The sequence below is a fragment of the Larus michahellis genome, chromosome 3 (genome assembly GCF_964199755.1).
Source record: "Larus michahellis chromosome 3, bLarMic1.1, whole genome shotgun sequence".
Classification (NCBI taxonomy): domain Eukaryota; kingdom Metazoa; phylum Chordata; class Aves; order Charadriiformes; family Laridae; genus Larus; species Larus michahellis.
Genome location: NC_133898.1, coordinates 129,482,104 through 129,504,134, shown reverse-complemented (window position 1 = coordinate 129,504,134; position 22,031 = coordinate 129,482,104). Strand labels below are relative to the sequence as shown.

At 43.1% G+C, this 22,031-nt stretch overlaps 1 protein-coding gene across 4 annotated transcripts in view; it reads right to left on the bottom strand.

The window, feature by feature from the left end:
- Positions 1–22,031, bottom strand: part of KIF13B (kinesin family member 13B) — a 137,701-nt gene that overhangs the window by 74,711 nt on the left and 40,959 nt on the right. Inside the window, exons 3-7 of one of the 4 annotated variants that reach the window (XM_074582117.1) lie at positions 5,918–5,933; positions 3,682–3,742; positions 1,817–1,909; positions 1,016–1,196; positions 523–610 (exon numbers count right to left, since the gene is read on the bottom strand). In XM_074582117.1, coding sequence (XP_074438218.1) covers positions 523–610; positions 1,016–1,196; positions 1,817–1,909; positions 3,682–3,742; positions 5,918–5,933 — 439 coding nt within the window. The remainder of the gene's footprint in view (positions 1–522; positions 611–1,015; positions 1,197–1,816; positions 1,910–3,681; positions 3,743–5,917; positions 5,934–22,031) is intronic. The other 3 variants (XM_074582120.1, XM_074582118.1, XM_074582121.1) reach the window with 3 other exon arrangements.

Sequence of the window (22,031 nt, the reverse complement as noted above, 5' to 3'; positions counted from 1 at the left end):
CTTAAAAATTAGGGCACATTGCAAATGCAAATATAAACATGTACTATGCAGCAAGCACGTTTCATGCAACGTTCTCAAGTATTTGCCTTGTAAACAACCATTAGTTCCTAGTTCCAGTGTGCCTGTGTGCTACTGGGAAGTGAAATCACCAGGCAATACCACGACAGCCTAAAAGTGACCAGCTGTGGTACTGAAAGCCCGTCTCTGCTAAATCCTGGTTCTGTAACTAATCATGGAACACTTCCTCATGGATACAGCATACACTTATCTTAAGTTTGGGAGGAAAGCTGTTTCATTGCGTCATTGAATTACTGAATAGTACAGGATGAAGACGCATTTCTGCTCTTAACCCTGTTCTCCCCGGTGATGACAATACAACAGTCCTACAGCTCTCTTGTTCTAGAATCCACATTACTGCCGTGGCAATTAGGAGCAGCTTAATAATTCTGTCCTGCTTAAGGGAGGGACAGTACCCTGGTGTTTAGGATGTCAACACAAGCCTTTCATAAAATTGATCCTTACCTTGTAGCTAGCAACAGCTAGTTTGGATAGGCCATCTACGTAAGGACCATAAACACTGTGTTCTCTAACTTTTAATGACTGACGGCTTCTGGTTGGAAAAAAAAAGTTATTTATAAGCACATGACTGACTTAAGACAACATTTATAGAAAGTCATTTCTCACTGACAGATCTCAAACATGATGGTCTTACAAATACCGTAATAAAGCACAGAACAAGGACTATAATGCAAACAGAAAAAGCCTATGTCTACACGTAAAATGCTGACAATGGCATTTTTTTCACTTCATAAAAGCTAGAATTAGGGTGAGTTTACTCTAAGCTTTTAGTCTTACTACGTTATTTTAGTTTAAAATAAAAGGACACTGAGATCAGGAAGAAGCGAAAGCCGTCCTACGCAAACACCTTAGATAGGATCCATTAAGGCAAACTGGTTATGGAAAGGAAGAGCGTATGGCAACATATTACAGTGCTGTTGACACACAAATTACTTACCCTTTTGGGTCAAGAAGATCCCTGACTTTCTCATTGTATATCTCCATGTAGGATACTTCCACTTTGAAACTCTGCTCTTCGTTTTCCTCTTTCTGTGCTCTTTCAAAGAGTCCACTGCAAAGTCTAGGGATTAATCCCGGCTGGTCAGCAGTACCCATCATCGTGTATGATTTTCCAGATCCTGTGTGATCGAATCTACGATTAGTGTGCATGCAAAGTAACTTGCTTTGCGGAACATCGAAAGAAAAGAGAAGAGGCAAGAAAAATAATACGCATTTCTGTGAAAGAGATTTGTGCAGTTTTCTATTTTGAAGTAACCAAAACACGATTTAGCTAAAGACTGTTTAATTAAAAGGAAAAGCCAAACAAGAAATTCAGGGAGATACAGTCATACTGTAGAAGACAACCCACTCACACCCACGTATGTGCCACAATGAGAAGAATTAGTTGCACAGGCATAATCATTTTTGCATATTACATTCAAAATGATGATTTATGATTATTCTAACTGCAGAGGCAGGAAATATGAGTGATGCGCTGAGCTCAAGGAGGATCATGATCATTCCAAAGATTATAATCTGAGGTGTGAGAAATAAGGGTAGCCAGCAGCACCAGACAAAAGCCCATTTCTCGTCCTGTCCACCTCCTATCTAATGTTACAAGAGGAAAACATTTCTTATCTACATTACAAGGCATGTCTCCTAAAACCAATGTCACAACAGCCGTGAAAAGAGTCTCCAGTGAGAACGTAACACCTCTTGCGTCAACAATATTTTTTGCTTACGTGCGGAAGGCACTTACCAGTTTGCCCGTAGGCAAAGATGCAAGCATTATAGCCTTCAAAGGCATTCTGAAGAATATTCTCTCCAAGGCACTTGAAAACAACATCTTGACCTAAGAAATAAAACACCCATGCTATCATTCTAACAAAGCAAGAGATATTTTTTCCTTGATTTAGATTCTTCTGTAATTACAGCGTTTTCCTGCTGTTGTTGCCTGAATAGCATCCAGGATTTGCTCCCTCTACAAGAGCACGACCATCACCCAGTAGAGGTGCTCCAGACTTATGCTACTGTAAAAATCAGAAGCTGTGATTATCATGCATATACCTGTACGTGCTTAAAACAACATCCTATTTCATAGTTCATACTCACAAGTTTTACCAGCAGAAAATCCACTACCAACTGCAGAATTTAATCCACTGGTGAATGACCCCACCTCAAACTATACTCAACCCATACATTTTAACAACTGTCAGTTGATTTTAATCTACAGTAATTAGTAGAGCACTAGATAATTTTCCTGTATAGGTACAAAGTATTAAATAACACCGTGAAGAGATTTTTGCAGAGGAGGAATCACAACTATGTGGGGGAGATTATAGTATAAGATATGCATTAGCAAAATACAGAGTATATCACTTCTTTTTTTAATTGAACTAGATCTGTAGGAACAGCTTTTCAGTTCCTTTTCCAAGCAGAGGAAGAAATGCTTAATATATTTGGGTATTATCTATTTCAACAAAACCTCTATTTTCAGATTTCTTTTACAAGCAGAAGACCTAAAGTCTGACCAAGACATGGCAGAACTTTACGGACTGAAAAGTCCGCTCAAATATATTAATGTTCCTGAAAGCTTTTCCTTTCTCTCACCGAGTGAAAACTGCACCTTTACATCCAAGACCACTCGAAGTTTTACGCATGCAAAATTCCCCGTCAAAATTCCTAATAGCCCAACTACGCACAGCAGAATGGTTTTGAACCAAATACTTCCAATGTATAACAGACCGTAATTTAAGTGACGGAGAGCCACATCTAAGTGACTAAGAGCCTCCATTAGAGTGGGAAACAAAAAAATCTGCCTTTCTCTGTAATTTGTATGGCTGAAAGTGTAATGGTTTTCTCAATTCCTCACTAAACTACTATGCGATAGTTACTTGTTAGAGAAATTGAAACCTAGAATCATACGCACCTTTTAATTTTCTTGAGATTTTTGAAAAAATAAATATTAACAAGCTTAACTAATTCCCAATTTTAAAAGCTATCAAGTACAAAAAGGAATAGAGATCACAAGAGTGTTAAGTCCAAATATATTTCATATATTATCCAACCATGAAGATTCTACGATTCTATAACTATTTGCCAAAATATGTCATAATAATACACTGAAAACTTCTAATTAAATAGATTGCACATTCTCACCAGCCCATATGTATTCACGTACCCCTATATTACATTAGGCTTTCTTTAATTCTCCATGATTCAGTTCTAATATGATGCCGAACTCCCATCAGCACTGCGAAACATGAAATTACATTTAGCAATGTTCCTCAAATCCTGAAAAGAAAAGGATCTGATGCTTTCAAAATGATGGAGTCAGAGCAGTATTTTAAATAAAGGTGTAATTTTTGTAATCACCCCGTTACTGTGACGGATTTCTCAATTTCCTACACTGCAAACCAGTAGCAATGCCTATTGCTATTGTCGTTGCCTGTAGAGAAGAGAAACAGGAATGATTGAAGACTTTCCTTTTTCTTTTGACAACGAGCAGTCATACAGGGGGAGGCACTTTGTGCCATATGGTCTGTGCCCTTTAGCAAATACTGTATTTTAATTAGATCACTCACACTTGGGAGACAACAAGCACAAAGCTACAGTAAATATTACCTGCATATTTTTCTTTGACAGACTCATCCATAGACCAAAAGCAGTGATCGTAAGCAAACACCTGTAGGAAAATATCCAGGAGGACACCTTATAAAAACCATCGCAAAATCACACACAATATCCAAATTTTGACAGGGCTGCATTATGTTGGCTAACGTCATGCTCCCTGGGGCCATTCTGAACATATAATATGCATTTCCACAGAATTACTTGTTTTCTCTGAGTTTGAAGCCTAAACAAACCCCGCGTCTTCCTATACGCCAGCCTGTTCCTTGCTTTTATTTGTTCCTTGCTTTTATTTCTTCCTTTCTACTGTGTGAATCCTACTCCACGCTCTCCAAAAGCTCTCCGTGTGGCAACCCTGTGGATGTCAAGGAGCTTTCTTCATCTTCCTTTAAATCCATCCTTGCAATTCATTTTTCACAAGACTTTCTATTTTGCAAACTGACAGATGTCCCCTGGCTGTTTCTGCCTGCCATCTCCTGGGGTCTCTTCTCTGCATAAATTCAAAAAAGCGTGCTTTAGGGTAGGAACCTCTTCCCATACAAGAGGAGTATGTATTTGTACACTGCTGAGAAACAGCAGCAGTTGTCACCAAAGTCTAAGACTTGTAAGGAACTACACAGAGCAAATGAGTTTCATCACGTCAGGGGGGCTGGAACTAGGTGATCCTTAAGGTCTCTTCCAACCGAACCCTTCTATGATTCTACGATCACGAGAAGAGTAGCACCATCATCTTCTGAAATAGAAAAATTTCCATTTGGTGGTAAATCCATCTAAAGGTCCACAGGCACCTTTCGTCATGAAAGCTGATCTCCAATGAGACAGTGTGTATTTTGGGACCTCAGGCTGCAAAACCAGGCATTTGCAAAAAAAATTCCTCTGGATACGTATTTGTAATAAAAATAAAAAAAAAAAAAATCAGCGTAATATCTGACCTACATTTGCCCAGGCAAAATTTACTCTGTAGGACATAAAAAAAGGGAAGTGCAATGTGTCGTTCTTTGGCTGTTTATCTCCGCGCTAAGCTTAACGAAGCTGCTCCTTCCCCTTTAGATGTTCTGTACTGCTATATAGCCGACGTTTGCATCACTTCAGATCACGTCGGCAGAGCAAGCACACCTTGTCAGCACTTTGTCACCTTCTGAAGCCTCATTCCATTATTTCTGAAAATTCCATTTTATCTGTTAGCACATTTTCACGTTCCATTTTAATAAAGTCTGTCGTCTATATGCTGAAGGCACTAACCATGAACGAGCATTGGCGCAGGTAATCAAACTCAACATTTCTTAATTAGTAAAAATTGTAGGAACAAAATACGTTGCATCATATCTACACTAATAATGAGGAAGCCCTAAAAAGAAACACTGAGTCTGTAGCGAATTACCTCAGTTCGAGCATTTCCTAATAGATGGTATCATGGAATCTGAAAAATCACTTAAGGACTCGTGGAGCAATAAAGCAAATCTTCCTCGAGTATTTATATTAACTAAAATAATTAGAAAAATTATGCAAGGATCGAAAATCCATACTACCAACACATCCAAACTTACTTCCTATGTTTATGAAAATGCTTAGAACAGCAAAATCCTTGAAATTTAAATAACTTATCTTCAAAAATACACTGCTTTTTTTCCCCCTATACTACGTTAATGTCCCAGCATTAAAAGATAAAAGTTATTATTTTGCATCCTCTAATTGAGGGAACAACAGCCTGTTTATGCAAAATTAAGGTTTATGTAAAATTTTGGTTCTTTGAACGCATTATACAATTAAGCATATTATTATAACATCCCACGCCTTCGGAGCATTTAATAAAACATCCTTCGCTATATGACCACATCAGTAAAGCTGAAGCCCGATACACTCGGATAGAGATAGGTACCTGCGTACCACATGCGGAGTCACGGGACCATAAGCCGTTAACAACAAAATGAGTTTGCTTTAACACAAATACCAGAAAATGCTTTTAAAAGCCCACAAATAACAAGTAGCCTTCCATTCACAGCCCGTAATGCTGAGCATGTATGTTCTCAGTTGTTCCTGTGACTCATTTGCTGGCACAGGCTGTACAGTGCTCTTCAGCGGCAAGGAGATGCTTCGAGTTTCTTACTCAACAGCTGATCAACTAGAGAGCTGTTTTTCAGAATGCTTTTAATATTTGAATAACCCAAGACTGAATAAGCGACACGACAATTTCTCGCACACTGATTTAACACGCAACAGAAGCCCTTACCTTCGGTTGGGTCCTACTGTTCCCCGAAGCATCAGGTGCAGAAAGGATGTGGTATGGGGTTGGGGCAAGAAAGAGAAAGACAAAAGAAAAACAAAGATCATTAGCTGCAGTGATTTTAGCTTAATTACTCTATCATTAAGACCTCATCATTGGAAAAGTGTATTTAAAAAGTTAATTTCTCTCCTCGGCTCTCCCGTTGCTTACAGACCCCAAGCCATTTTATAACATCTCTTTTCAAGAGTAAGATTTGAGAAGCTGCTCTGAATAAGTTGATTTTAAATTCAAAGCCCTGATTTTCCTCGTGCTGCCACCATCTCTCCCTCACTCTCTCCCAGCGGTTTTTTTCTTGTGCCACCTCTCTCTAGTTTTGGGGTGTCACTGTCTCTTAAAAACAAAGTGCCCAAGCAACGTAAAAATTTCCAAAACCACTTGAACAGGAATTTCAGGAGAGTTATTCAAGAGGAAACTTCAGAGTCCAGCTGGACTTGCCCAGCTCAGTTCTCACATGGGTGCTGGGGCAGTGGAGCAAACATTTGTTTCCCTAAAATAATGAGCAGAGAAGAACAATTCCTTTAACACATTATGTGCACGTTTAAAAAGTTTGTTTGGTTTTTTGGTGTTTTGTTTGTTTTAAAAACACAAGTACAAAATTACTGGAGTGACCTTTAAAATAACAGAAGAGCTCAAGTGAGTGCCCCGACAGCAGGTTACGCAGCCTCCCCGCATACAGAAGACTGGAGAAATGCAGCAAACACCCAACAAGGAAGAACCGATACTCTCCTTCTCCTGGACCTTCCAAATGAGATTAGGAAGCTCCTGACATTAGTAACAAGTAAAGTCTTGTGACAAGCGTCGCTGATTTCTTTTGAGCAAAGGAGAAGAAAGACACGGGAGCCACGTAAGATTACTCTCACAGTTCTTGCTGCTCCTATGAGTTGAGAAGTGAGTTTAAAAATAGTAATTTCTCCGCATTGTCTCTCAAAAATCATTGTTTGTTAAGCAAGTCCATCATCTCTTTACAGTCAGGCTTGGATCTAATACACATATCTGTTTGACATAACCAGAAGGACGGAGACTTTGGACAGCAGTCGGCATGACCCACTCTACAGGATGATTATTTACGTCAAGGTTACCCCATGACAGGGTCATGCACATAAGCAGTAACAACAGGACCGCTTTTCCCTCTGCCTTCTGGCCAAGTTTGAATAAAAGCTCTCCCAAGGCCCTCGGCAGCATGCTTGGTGCACACTGTTGCTGTTGGGTCGTAGGGATGGAGACATACTGAGGGAACCTCCTTCACCAGGGCTTTGATCCAGACACAGAAGACACCAGAGAGCCCTGGATTACTCTGAGAGACACAAGAGCATTTTGCTGGGGCTCTGCGCTCTGAAATGCCAGGGGAGTATTTTGCTGAAGACCTTCACTGGAAACGTCTAAGTGGCTTTTAGGGTGCTCCTGCTTACCAAGCAGGCTTGTTCCTACAGGAAGGAAAGAGCCTCAAGTTGCGCCAGGGGAGGTTTAGATTGGACATTAGGAAAAATTGTTACACTGAAAGGGTTATCAAGCATTGGAACAGGCTGCCCAGGGCAGTGGTTGAGGCACCATCCCTGGAATTATTTAGGAGATGGGTAGGCATAGTGCTCAAAGATATGATTTAGGGATGGTTGGACTCGATGATCTGAAAGGTCCCTTCCAACCCAGGCAATTCTATGATTCTGTGATCGTTCTCATTGTGAAATAAGGAGCCTGGATTCTGAGTCCGAGTTTAAGCACACCAAGATGTGATGCCACTTGAATTCAGCAAGATTATGTCCATATTCCCCAGCCCAGTTACATTCCCCAGTTATAAGCGTTCCCAATATGAGCGTTATATACGTTCCCAATATGAGCGTTCCCCAGTTACGCTCATATTCCCCAGCCCAGTTCCAAGCCAGGATTATCTTGTGACAATGCAGTTGATCTCTCCAGCCCTCAACACAGGACGTAATATCGAGTATTTGGATTAAAGCAACAATAAGGATATAATCTCAGAAGTCATATCACATACACAATTTTAAGAGGATGGATTATACGGGGCTATGTAAATCATCAAGCTTAGTTCAGACTTAAGGATCTTAAAAGTATCTCATTTTCTAAAGAGCTGCACAAACACACAAAACTATGACTCAATTGCAGCCTCGCTTAATCCAAGCATGTGCCAACAGAAGCCCTACATCCCAGAAACCCAGTGTTCAGCATTTAGGGTAGAGCACAGCTATCTAGAGCTGTAGCTTGTTCTGCGTACTTCGGACCAAGAGAATAAATGGGACAAATGTTTCCCTAAGGAAAGCATTAAGGGTGCACGCTGCAGCAGGCAGCATTGTGCTGTGCACACGCGAACCCATTAATGCTGCAGCTGCGCGCTGCCATAGCTGGGGCCAGAAACCCATGAAAACATTTTCAGGCTGATTCAAAATCCCACGGGAAATGAATAGGTAACAGGAATAGAGCACCCACAGCAGCCTGCGTAGCTCCAAGCACACACTGGAAGCACCGGGTGCTCAGAGGAGGCTCCATGCCCAAATACGGTGCATTGCTACAGCCCATCCCAGAGGAGATGAAAAGGTAAATACCGAGAAATAGCATCACCTACGGAACAGGGCAGTGTTTCCTACAACAAAATATGGATGACAGCAACGTATACAAAGAACATTTCCTATGGTTAAGGCTGGCATTAGCAAAAAAACCCCAGAGGATCCTAATATGACTGGTGGATGAGAAGCTCCACAGGAGCCGGCACCGTGCGCTGGCAGCTCAGAAACCCCCCGCAGCCTGGGCTGCATCCCCAGCAGCGTGGGCAGCAGGGCGAGGGGGGGATTCTGCCCCTCTGCTGCGCTCGGGGGAGACCCCCCTGCAGTGCTGCCTCCAGCGCTGGGGCCTCGGCACAGGAGAGACACGGAGCTGTTGGAGCGGGGCCAGAGGAGGCCCCGGAGATGCTGGGAGGGCTGGAGCCCCTCTGCTGGGAGGACAGGCTGAGAGAGCTGGGGGGGTTCAGCCTGGAGAAGAGAAGGCTCCGCGGAGACCTGCCAGTCCCTCAAGGGGCTCCAGGAAAGCTGGGGGGGGACTCTGGAGCAGGGAGGGGAGCCATGGGACGAGGGGGAACGGGTTTAAACTGAAAGAAGGGAGATTGAGATGAGATATTGGGAAGAAATTCTTTGGTGTGAGGGTGGTGAGCCCCTGGTCCAGGTTGCCCAGAGAAGCTGTGGCTGCCCCATCCCTGGAGGGGTTCAAGGCCAGGTTGGCCGGGGCTTGGAGCAACCTGGGCTGGTGGGAGGTGTCCCTGCCCAGGGCAGGGGATTGGAACTGGATGATCTTTAAGGTCCCTTCCAACCCAAACCATTCTGTGATTCTATGACAACTTTTAATAGTAATAAACAGTAAAGAATCATGAGTCATTCTAAAGCAGAGAAGATCATGTACACTTGGGCCACCTGCAAACTGCTCACCCCAAAACCCACATCCAAACCAGTGTCTTCAAGGTAGAGAGTGAAAAGGAGCTCTCGCGGGACTCTTAAAGCACGTCCAGCGGCTATCGGCAGCTTCCCCAGGGATGCTGCCGTTTGAGAGGTGCAGGCAGGACTTGCTGTCGCTCCTCGGCTGACAGCCGATACTTCACGTCTATCTCAAATGCAGCAGAACGGCCCAGCACAGGAAGGGAAAACTTATCTTTTAGCTACTGAAGGATGTCGCTAAGATGTTTTCAGCTACTTATTTGCACTTCAATCCAGACCGACAGGACTTTCCTTTGCCAAGTCCTCTCTTTTATCTTTTTGCAATTCAATGTCAAACCGAAGTAGGGGCAATCTAATGTATCTAGGGTTTCTAATACTAAAAAAAGGAGAAAAAGAATACTCCAAAACGACTATTTACATTTAATACTATTTTATTTGCTGCAGCCAAATGAATACATATGGCATTTCAAGAGTGAATGAAGACATGCAGCCCTGAGCGATCTTTTCTTTTTAAGCTAGCTCTTACACGGCATGATTTTCTTGACCAAGACACATTTGCTTTTATATAAAAATGCTAGTGGTTTCACAGAGTTTATGCACAATTTAAACACCGGATAAAACCAGAGCAATTCCCAGCTGAGTACATGTCCAACACCACTATTGCTTCTGTTCTTTAAAAAAAAAAACACCAAACAATAGAATCTCCAATAATTGAATGATATATTGAAGCACAATAAACTCCTTTGTTCAGCAAGTGTTGTTAGTGCTATTTTACCAATACCTCAGATCAGTTTTTACTCTGGTTTTAAAGGTTCAAAAGCAGAGACAAGATATAGTGGCCTTAAGAATATTTGAGATTTTGCAAATCTCGTGGGGAAAACACCACAGCAAAGGAGTGGGGTTGAACCATTAACTGGGGAGAGGCGGGGATAGCTCGGGCCATATCAGTTCTGCTGGCTGAGCCCAGAGCTGCGAGACAGTGGCCAGCTGGCAAATCTGCACCTGCTCTACATCAGTCACGGCACATCCTGCTTCTTGCCCAAATCAGAGACGGGCAGATGGGGCAAAGGGGAGGAGAAAGGGGGGAGGTGGCAAGTCAGAAAGCAGGGAAAAGCAGCAATGTGCCCTTGTGGCCAAGAAAGCCAATCGCATCCTGGGGGGCATCAAGAAGAGCATGGCCAGCAGGTAGAGGGAGGTCATCCTCCCCCTCTGCTCTGCCCTGGGGAGGCCACAGCTGGAGCACGGGGTCCGGTTCTGGGCTCCCCGGTTCCAGAAGGACAGGGAACTGCTGGGGAGGGGACAGCAAAGGGCTACCAAGATGATGAGGGGACTGGAACATCTCTCTGATGAGGAAAGGCTGAGGGACTTGGGTCTCTTCAGGCTGGAAAAAAGACGGCTGAAAAGGCATCTTATCGATGCTTCTAAATACTGAAAGGGTGGGTGTCAGGAGGATGGGGCCAGGCTCTTCTCAGTGGTGCCCGGGGACAGGACAAGGGGCAACGGGCACAAACTTGACCATGGGAAGTTCCATCTCAACATGAGGAGGAACTTCTTTGCTGTGAGGGTGGCAGAGCCCTGGCACAGGCTGCCCAGAGAGGTGGGGGAGTCTCCGTCTCTGGAGACATTCCAACCCCGCCTGGACGCGTTCCTGTGCCACCTGCTCTGGGTGACCCTGCTGTGGCCGGGGGTTGGACGGGATGATCTCCAGAGGGCCCTTCCCTTCCAACCCTGGCCAGTCTGGGATTCTGTGAAAAGAGGTACAGAGGCTGCAGGACATGATCGGACAAACCAGGCTTTTTTATTTTTTTTTCCCTTTTCTGATTTTTTTTTTTTTTGAAAAAGAACATTTCCTACGCCAAGAGCGACCACAACAACATCCAAACTGTAAATTTAGCTGAAACTGCTCAGTGGCACAAAGCAACACCAGATTTATGGAACTGAAACATAATATTTTACCATTTTCAGAAGCTTCTGGAATAGCGAAATATAATCAGAATTTTTGGGTTAAAAAAAAAAAAAAAAAAGAGGGTAAGGGAACAACTCCAACCATAACTATGAATTAGGAAAGTCTCAGCAAATCTCCAGAAATTTTTATTGCTTTCCACGTTCAATCTTCCATAACCATTGCAAAAACAAACATATCAGATTCCGATGTAATTAGTGCTATTTCATGCCCTTCAGCAGGAACTGCTCAGCATAAACCCTCGTAAGTACCTAAAAACGCAACCAGAAAAAACAAACTGATGGGGAAAATCCTTGGGACCTAACAGCAGAAAAGTTTCAGTGTCTCCCAGCGACCACCCTCTAAGACCACATCTTTATGCTCCTGGCTGAATTATCTTGCCTTAAATCAATTTGTATTCACACACATTTTATTAAGTAAAGTTGGCATCATGTGTCACTGTAATTTACCCTTCGGAAGCAGGAACAACTCCACGTTGTAGCAAGTTTATTCATTTTAAAGTTTATAGAGAAATAGTCCAAACCACTGTGTTTCTGATAACTTCTTAAATCTAGTATTGGGTAAACTGTTCTTCATATCCCACATTCATAGAATGTGTTGGGTTGGAAGGGACGTTTAAAGGTCATCTAGTCCAACCCAGGGACATCTTCAACTAGATCGGGTTGCTCAGAGCCTCATCAAGCCTGGCCTTGAATGTCTCCAGGGATGGGGCCTCCACCACCTCTCTGGGCAACCTGTTCCAAATTCACAGACCCTGTTACAACACTCACAACCATGATGCCCACTCCACACTTCCAAAAATCTGGAAGAGAAATGCTGTGTTGTAACTAGGCCTTCTCTCTCGCTCAGTGCATGTGGGAACAGCAACACATCACACAGGCTGCCCCAGACCTGGTCTCGGCATCGAGTCAAAGGAAAGAAACTCCAGCCTGGCACCTAAAGGACAAATGTCCGATGTCCTCCAGAGGTCCCTTCCAACCTCAGCCATTCTGCGATTCTGTGAGTTTATTAATGATTTGTTGCAGGTAAAAGCAGCACAATAACTATGCTGGGTTCTGACACAAACGCACAACTGCTTCACATTTCAGCAATTCCCTGGAACCAAGTAAGTGACGCTACACTGAGCGGAATTAGTTGTCCCCACAGATCCTTTCCTTTCCCTGGCTAATTATGCCCCAAATAGTACCTGTATGAAAAACCCTGAACTATAATGCTCCATTTCTTTCGTGGTTTCTGCACAGTGTTTTCCCTTGCTCCTTCTCACTCACTCATGTGCCGTGAGCTTCCTCACTCAAACTCACAGCACCATCCCTGGGGAATAACCCCGACACAGCAGGGAAGGATGCTTGGGAACATCTCAGAAAAATCAAACATCCCCTTCACAGGACCCCAGCGCGGAGCTTTGCTAAGCAAACGTAGGCTTTGTTTGAAGAGCCGTGGGTTAAAAGGTAACGGCTTTCATGGACTGAAGGGTTTTTCAAGAAAACTCATCCTTCAAACAAGACTTTTGTGTTTGGCCCCTAGCTATATCTCGGAGGGTAAATACTGGGCATAGACGGAGCAGAATACCACCAGGACCTGTGCACCGCTCACGCCGTCTCAGCATTAGATACCTACCTGTGACGGGAGGCAGGATTTAACATACCGCTAATTACAGTCTTATTTTGGAATAACAGGGCGTATGATTTGCAAGTTTACCTTCCCCCATGAAGAAGCAAATATATCCCGCCCTGTACCGCGGGAGTTTCCTAGTGTGGAGGTGAGTGGATAAGTGGTGGAGGAATTACTGAAGAGCTCTAGCACCAGCAAGCCTAAGGCAGACAACTTCGGGCACACCAGATAAGGACGCAGGCACAAAAGCATATCAGGAAGATCTTGCATTTTTTTGAAGTTTAGGAGCCCAGCTATCTTTCTGAAGCAGACTCTTTAATTGGTAGGGTTGTTTTTTTTGCTTCTAGGTGAATAAAGGATTCAGACTAAGGTTTTTTGAAGAGCCAGCGGTCAGTTAGAAAAGACACTACAATGTTCAGAGTTTTACTGTTTAAATTTCAGCTGCAGAATTTCTGTCCTGGCAGAAAAGAAAGCCAGCCAGTCTAAATTTAGTTAGACAAGAAAATGAATTATTTTACTAGTATAGACATAATTAAAAGACAGCAGTATGACAACTGATAAGCAATAGCAGAATTAATTGAGAAGCTGTTTCCTTTCTTTCTGCATATCAGACAAATCCAACTTGCAACACCGTTTGCTGCTGCTAGGTATACAATGAGAGGAAATGCCAACTAAATCAAATTGATCACTTCAGGCTTCTTTATCCTACGATACTTAGAAATCCATTTTCCCCAGAATATTTCAGAAAGTAAAGTGCTTATGGTTGTCGGGGTTAACCGTTTATAAATATTCTTTCCCCATTTTTACACGTAGAGGAAGTGGTATCAAAATGCCGAGTCCCACTAGACTCCAATTTCTGGATGATATCCTCCAATGAATACTATTCTTATGAAGTCTCGATTTTACCTCCACAGCAACACTGAGCTCTTCAGGTGAAAATCACACCGCCCTACTCGAGCAAAAGTTTTTTTGCGAACAGAAACAGTCTCTTTAAAGCAAAAGCCCCCAATACGTCAAAGAAAATGTGAAAGAGCATACACAGTTCAAAGCTCAAACTTGTGTAGCTAAAAGGAACAAAAGTAATCACTGTTGCTTGGAAAATTCCTCCAGTGCTCCAAGGCATTCCAGGCATACTTGGCGGTTACTTAGTTTCTACTGACAAAACTAATTTTTGGTAGCTCACTCAAAAAAAAAAAAAAAAGCCCCAAAAAACAAGAACTCAGGCTGAACATCAGCTTTGTGGGTTTGGGGTGTTTTCTACTCGGAGCTAAATTTTCTGTATTGTTAGTACAATAATCTGCTTAGTCCCGACCACATTCAAGTGGTGCATGTATCCCGTAAAGCTTGTGTTATGACAAGGGGATTATGGCTTTATCCTGTTGTTTGTAGACACTTAGATGTCAGGGTACCATTGTGCTCTAGAGAATGTTTGGTGAACAGCCAGTACCAAAACTTTCAATTACTATTGTCATTTTCAATATTTTTTAATAGAGCCTGATGCAGCTACCACTTTAAAACCACGGGAGGGAGGAAAAAAAGTCCTCTTATGCTTTGGCAGCTTATTAACTCCACTGATAGATCTCCAGATGGGAACACGACGGTCCTAGCCCTGGGATATGGCAGAAAACCTGTTCCCCCTCTGGGACAAGCCCACAACTTGCTTTAGTCAAACGTGATCTCCAGCCAGCCCAGGAGCTGGGTGATGAGCTCCCGAGGAGGCAGTTAGCGCGGCACGGCTGTGTCCATATTCCTGTACAGATAAATGTATGATAATTTTGTTCTACAGCATCAACTAACACAGTATTCTCATCCAGCATAACCTTTGATTTAAGGCAAGGGCTAAAAAGCCAAGTCACTGTTATACAGGATTAATCCTAGAACACGATGCAAAGCACAGGGTTTACACTAAAAGCCGTCCTTAAAACGCCCGCACAGGCCATCGACATACAGGATAAATCTCAAGTTAGAGAGCTCAAAAAGAAGAGCCATATCATTGAAAAGCATCTTGGAGGAAAATCTCTACACCTGGCAGAATAGCTAGTGGGATATTTGCATAGAAAAGCCTCCCTGATGTGGACATAATTACGTGTTGTACAGCTATTTTCAGTAACATTATTTTGCAGATGAGGGAAAACAGTCTGTGTTTTCACACAGCATCTTTCTCAGTGGCACAACAGAGCCTGTACAAACAGCGGTTGTACGGGAACTGTGTCATTAGAATGACTTCGTCATACTTAGAATCAGGAAAAAAAAACAACCCCAAACCCTCGCCAGTATGACTGTATAAAGAGTGAAACAAGCTCAACAGATCAGAGGCTGACATCTTACTGGGAATCCATCAGGATTATCACCAGAACCGCCCCAAATGTCGCGGCACCAAACCGCTGATTCTGTACTTCCCTTCTCCTGCAAAAAAAATCACAGAAGCCTTTTGGCTGTGACGTTAGAATCTAAGAGCTCATTTTTTTTATTCTTACGAAACTATTGCCTGAAAAACATACACATCTTTTAATTCAGATGCGAGGGTTGGGTTTCAGGGGGGCTTTGTTTCTAAAAAGCATTTTACTTTGCAATTAGATGAGTTTCATCCTGTCCTCTTCACTTTCCCCAAGCCACAAGCTCCTTATTTCCAAGAGGATCCCAGACGTCCAGTTCAAGATTTTGTTCATGCTGTTAGCCCTAGTTCCTCTCAATACACAGAATCGATCTACAATTAATGCAGAAAACATCTTACAAAGCTGCAGTTTCAGAACAGTTACCATCCTGAATATTTTCTTCGCTTCTTCGGGAGCAAGTTGACAATTCATCGTGCAACACACAGTGCAACTTGTCTAACACAAAGGCGAGCTGCAGAGAAAGGACCGTGCTTAGACCTCCTTAACTCTTGCTTCTTCATCGTAAAATCATAAAATGCCCACTTCTAAAACGTAGGCTTTTCCCTACATTTTTTTCTTGGGTGGCAGGTGGGATTTAGGAGAGCTCAAAAAGACAACCACGAATGATTCAATTCTTTATCGGCAATTGTCTTCTACTCTTTGAGACTAAATACACCAAGCACATTCAGAAAAAAAAAAAGAGAAAATTTTAAACACAAAGAGAATTTTCACCATAAATTTAATAATTTTTTTTTTCTATGTGAGGCCTTTCCACCATCAAATAGCCATGCCCTACAGCCTTCTGCCTAAAAAAGTGGTTTTGACTTCCGTGTGTGTTTGCGTGTGCATTTATGGCGGAGCTACCAGGGCAGAGGATGTGTCACCAGGTCTCCTGGGGGGGTGGGGGGAATCAAAATAACTTTTTTTGTGTCTGTTTTCAATTAGTTACAACAGTCTAGAGCAGTATTTTTGAAAGCTTTGTCTCACTCTTCTGACTTTAAAATGATCTCAAGGTTTACCGCGAGTCCTTGTTGCAAGATGGTTTTTCTTACAGACTCAGCAAAAGGGGTAGAAGCTGGGAAGAAGCCAAAGCGATGCCAGTACCTCCTCCACCGCGAGGAGCTGCACCAGACAACCCCCCCCGGCCCCCTCCCTGCTCACTTCCCTTCTGCAGGAGTTGGGAACTGTCAACGTGCCCTCGCTTCACAAAGAAAAACATGTTCACATCCACAGAAACGTCTAAGGGGAGGCCACTGACAGCTAGAAGTAGAAAATAAAGGTGGGAAAGGGGGTTAGGGGGGAGAGAAGTTGTTTATGCCCACCTAGGAATAAGAACAAACTTTTTTAATCCATGAAAGGGTACTTTAAGAACTCTTTCGGTGCCACCAAGCCCGGTATTTTCTCCTTTTGTAGATCTGCCAGCTGTTTCATCCAATTCATAAACTCATTAGAGCCTTGACCTTAAACCAGTTTGAGTTTGTCTGTTCTCCTTGAAAACACAAACACACCATCCGGAACCATTCTGGAAGACAGGTGATTTTTTTCACAGCCTGGGTTATCTTTTCACACGCGTACCTACACACAAACGAGTGCATCCGATATCATTTGACAAAAAAAAGAATCTACTTCAGCACCTCTCTGCTTCAACCAAGGAAGAGAAAAAAAGAAAGGGTAAAGATAAAGAGCCATTCACGGGAGTACGAACGGCTCTGCAGCCATGGAGGCTCCAGGTCTCCAGAGTAGCCCACAAGCTCTTCACCCTCATATGAAGTGGGCAATCATGGCAAGTCACAGAAATTACTGTAAGGACTCTTCAACCTAGGGAAACAAATGATTTTATCAACGGCATTCCAAAAAAAAAATTAGTAATGTTTTCTATTTCTTTTAAATATGCACTAATTCCTTCCAAACATAATGTGTACAAGAGGTGCCTCCCCTATTCTTATTTGTCTCCGAGTACTTGCTAATTCCCAATCTTCTCTCCTCCCACTGAATTACTTACGCCATGAAGGAGCTCTATATTATAATACCCCCTACCATATATTTTCTGCTGTAAAGACCACACGCCCAAAGAAATTACAGTCATTTCTCTCATGATTGGCCATGCAATTTATGTTAGGTAATCACAAAGACCGCAACTGAGGAGACACCTTCCAGCTTGGTGGTCTAAATAATACGTCAAACTACCTCCTTCACCTCGTTTTCTGGTTCCTTGTCTTCAAGCGGAGAGTAACATCCTCCTCTCTTTGGAAAGGGTGATGCTTATTTGAGGAGATGCATGGACTCAGTTCTCCGACTTCATTAGCAAGTCCACGAGCCACTAAGCAAGTAGACAATGTTTGAAATGGCTGCAGTTCAAAAGAGAACATTGCTGCGGCCACATTTTGTAAAGAAAACAGTCTTAATGGTGTGTTTTGTATACGCACAGTGTATTTGCAATGTTGGGAATGTCATTGGATATAGCGTCCAGTTATTTTCTGGCTCTTGGTGCAATTTCAGCATCACTGGGTCTTCAGCTGCTGAAGAGGGCAGTTCTGGGCACAGGCACCGTGCAAAACTTTATACCCCACTCAGAGTGATTTTTGGTGCCTCCAGAACCAGACAGCTGCTAAACAAAGCATTATTTTCATGTGGCAAGTCTATTCATGGCCTGTTTTGGATCCAACTCCAAATTAGGAACTCAAGCAGTATTTAAAACTACATGCACACTAGAAACCACAAACGATGCTGATCTAGTTGTGTATGGGGGGAAAGATAACGAGTCATAGGCAAGAAGGGTTGGTCATTAGCATAGAAGCTATTTGTCTTGCCTCCACGGTTCAGTAACTGCCTGAATTCCCTTAATTTAGCACATACCCATTTCCTGCTCACAGTGATAAGGCAGAGGTTGTTGCACAATATCTATGTGCTCTCAAACTCAAACCTCCCATCGACGTCCAAGGAGCCTGGGAGGTGAACGAACAGCACAACGCATCTGATCCTCTCTAGTGAAAAGGGAATCCAAGAACGGCAGCTTGTCAAGACACTGGCATCTCAACAAGAGCACTTCAAAAAAAAATCTTGACATACATTAGAAGCCTCAAACATTCAGCTCTAGTAAAATTAGTGTTTGCTATCTCTCAAAAAAGAAAGATGTGTCACACTGTCACTCTTCCCAAGAGCACAGCCTACATCCCTTCCCTCCCCCGATCAACTCTTTCAATACTATCTATATTCCTCCAACCCCTTTTCGCAAATTCGAGTGATACCGCGAAGATTAGAAAGCAGGCAGCAATCAATATCCACTTTGACGTTTGCCGTATGCTGAATGGCAACAGAAATTTGAAGCATTTTGCCATACACCGATGTATTATTTTTTCTTCATGAAGATTTCAAGCCTTTTTACCCAGCGCTCTATTTATGCAAACTCGCTCAAACAGGTCAGCAGGCGCAAGATTACAGTTCTGCCACGAACGATGTTAAGGAGGGATCGCTTTCCTCACCTCCCCATATCCCCACTATAGAAAGCGGGAGTTACTTTCTCTTGTCATTTTTCCAAATGATGAGCTCTCAGGACTGGAATCTTACTACTAGAGTACCTGGCACGAGGAAATTAATAAAATCTTTGTCCCAGAGAAACTAAGACTAGAAAGACCCATTAAGATGAGCAGCCTAGATCCCTCTGTAGCCCCTCAAACTACCGCTTTTCAGGGTAGTGTATTTGCACCCAGACGCTCTTCTGCTTGACCTAGAAAAGAAATCCTTATCCTTAGTGTACCATTCAAATCAGCTGTTCTTTTCCCAGCACGAGGATGGGAAATAAGCTATAATTGACCTGTTTGCTGAGAAGCCAAGAGAAAATACAGCATATTATGAAAATTACAGGCAAGCCTTCACCATGACAGCTCGGCTCCCATGTCCCATATGTGCCCTACTGATGGCTCCGCACTGCTGAAAAAAATGTCATAGTGCTCTAGGCAGAATTAAATATTTGCTTAAACCTAGAATTGCATGAAAGCGCATAGATCTGCAGGAAGAACTTGTTCTGGAGATGGAAAAACTTCTTTGGAGCGAGAAGGAAAGGCTTGCGGGCACACAATCCGTACAGTAAACCCAAGGTGCAACTGAACGTACAGCTACAAGGCACAGCCTGAAGGTGCAGCAGACTTTAGCTACAGAACTAAAACGTTTGCATATTCAGCATTTCCATTTCTTTCTCTTTGCAAAATACCGATTTCTTCAATATTTGGGGGGAAAAGCTCCAACTATTGCTGCCCAAACAAGCGCTACCAATTCGCTGCAGCATTCCCCTGCCCTTCAGTTTCCTAAATTCATATTCTGTCCAGATGATGAACTTACACATTTTTGTCTATTCTTCTCCCTCCCACCTCAGCAAATCACTGTGGTCATTTTTAAGTGTTGGAAATATTTTGTGAACTATTCTTGAGTCAACACACCACATAACTATTTCAAAGCACTGCAGTTCTTTCATGCCCATTGTGTTCCAACTGAAAGCTCACATTTGGGGAATCAGATAATCCTAAAGTATCAAATAGGGAAGGTCACTTTGAATAAGCTTTTATTCCCTACTTCTTGTTCCAATGATCTTTATTTGTTCTTGTGTACAAAAAAATTCTTTCATTAAACACTTGTACTAACACCCATCACCTCCAAAAACAAATCTGGCAGTTGCTTACGGGCTTGCACATTATTGTCGGTAATTTATTCATGCTGAGAAAAAAAAAAAAAGAATCAGCAGTAGGCATCAGCAGAGATGTATGAGTAGTGGTACCTACTGCAGAAGCTACAATGTAGATAGTGTAAAAGCCACAAATTAATTCCGAAGTTAGCTAGCTGGAATAGGCATTGTAACTGGGGTTGCTAAAGCTATACATAATTTTTGGCTGACAAAACATTCTTCCAGAGACTGTGGCCTGCAGCGCTGTAAGAAGCAATCAAGGATTAAGTTATCATTTCACAGCTCTGGCAAGAGAATTCAGATATTTAGCAAGGTGAAACACGCACCGTACGCCATCGGTTACCCCTTTTATCCAAATAAATTGTCTCAGACTAAATCCTGCCGTGTACTTCCCTGGCAACCAATCTCCCGGGCTCTGGACTCCGGCCAAGGACTCGTTTGCTCTTGCCAACTCTCATGTTGTCCCACGGCGGGGCAAAGAAGTGTTTGCATGGAGGAGGCAATTCCCACCCTACGGCAGACTGATGGAAGGCTGTTCCTAGTACTCTTATTAGGAATGTAAAAAAGTGCAAACATGAGTCATGGAATATCTTGAGTTGGAAGGGACCTGTAAGGGTCATTGAGCCCAACTGAGTCTTCCAATCTAGCACCAACTTACACAGAATCGTAGAATTGCCCAGGTTGGAAGGGGCCTTTCAGATCATCAAGTCCAACCATCAACCTAATTCTGACAAAAACCATCACTGAACCATATCGCTAAGCACTACGCCCCCCCATCTTTTAAATGTCTCCAGGGATGGTAACTCCACCACTGCCCTGGGCAGCCTCTGCCAACGCTTGACAACGGAAGAAATTTTTTCCAATATCCATCCTAAAACTCCCCTGGCACAACTTGAGGCCGTTTCCTCTCGTCCCATGGCCTATTCCTTGGGAGAAGAGCCCGACCCACCCTGGCCACCCCCTCCTTTCAGGGAGCTGTAGAGAGTGAGAAGGTCTCCCCTCAGCCTCCTCTTCTCCAGGCTGAACACCCCCAGCTCCCTCAGCCGCTCCTCACCAGACTTGTGCTCCAGACCCTCACATATATTAAACAATGCCTGAATAAGCGATGCAGGGCTTTTAGACAGAGGATGAGAAGTTACACCCTGCAGGTTTTCAGCAGATTTCACCAAGTCTTTCAATGAGAATTCAGGTAAATCCAGCAGCTCTGGCAGCAAACCCTTCCCCGGCAGCTTCGAAGCACCTTCGGGCCAAGGTCAGAGGTGCTGCTGAATGCACCGCAGCTGCCAACCAGATTTCCTCCTTCCTTGCTCTTATCACTAATTGCTTCTAAGAGCCTCCCACAAGCAACGCCATCAATTTGCTTCCTGCACCACTCTTAAACACAGAACTGTTTATCTCCCCAGCATGCCTTTCCTTTTGAAACCCTTTTCAGCACCTCTCCCTCAAAAAAAAAAAAAAAACCAAACTAAAAAACCCAAAAAAACAATGCCAAAAGGAGCCTTAAACCCTTTCAGAATAGTTTCTGGAGCAAAACCTGCTTCTATCTGTAGATATTGTAAAAAAGTCCTTTTCATGACATTACACGTGTCCTGTATCACATGAAGTTCAGGCTAATTAAAAGTATATTGTGTGTCCTGTGCTGCATGAATGCAGCTATCCTACTATTTAAGCGTCTACCTCCTCACTTAGACAACACAAAGAACCTCAAAGTAGATTTGGGAAAACAGCAGGCAGAGCAGGGAACAAGAAATACCGCACCGAGGGCCACATACGAGTGAGCCTTCACAAAGCCACAGTGACTAAATGCGCAACGACTGCAGGACAGATCCTACAGCAGTTGTGAACTCAAAGCTCCGAACCTTTTTCCAGACCAAAGCATCTACAACTTCCATTCTGGATCAGGCCAACAGTTGTTTGGCTTTTCTTAGCCATAATAACTTCTAAGACAAAAACTTAGCCATAATAAACTGGCTTTTTAGAACATCTTCGTGAACAG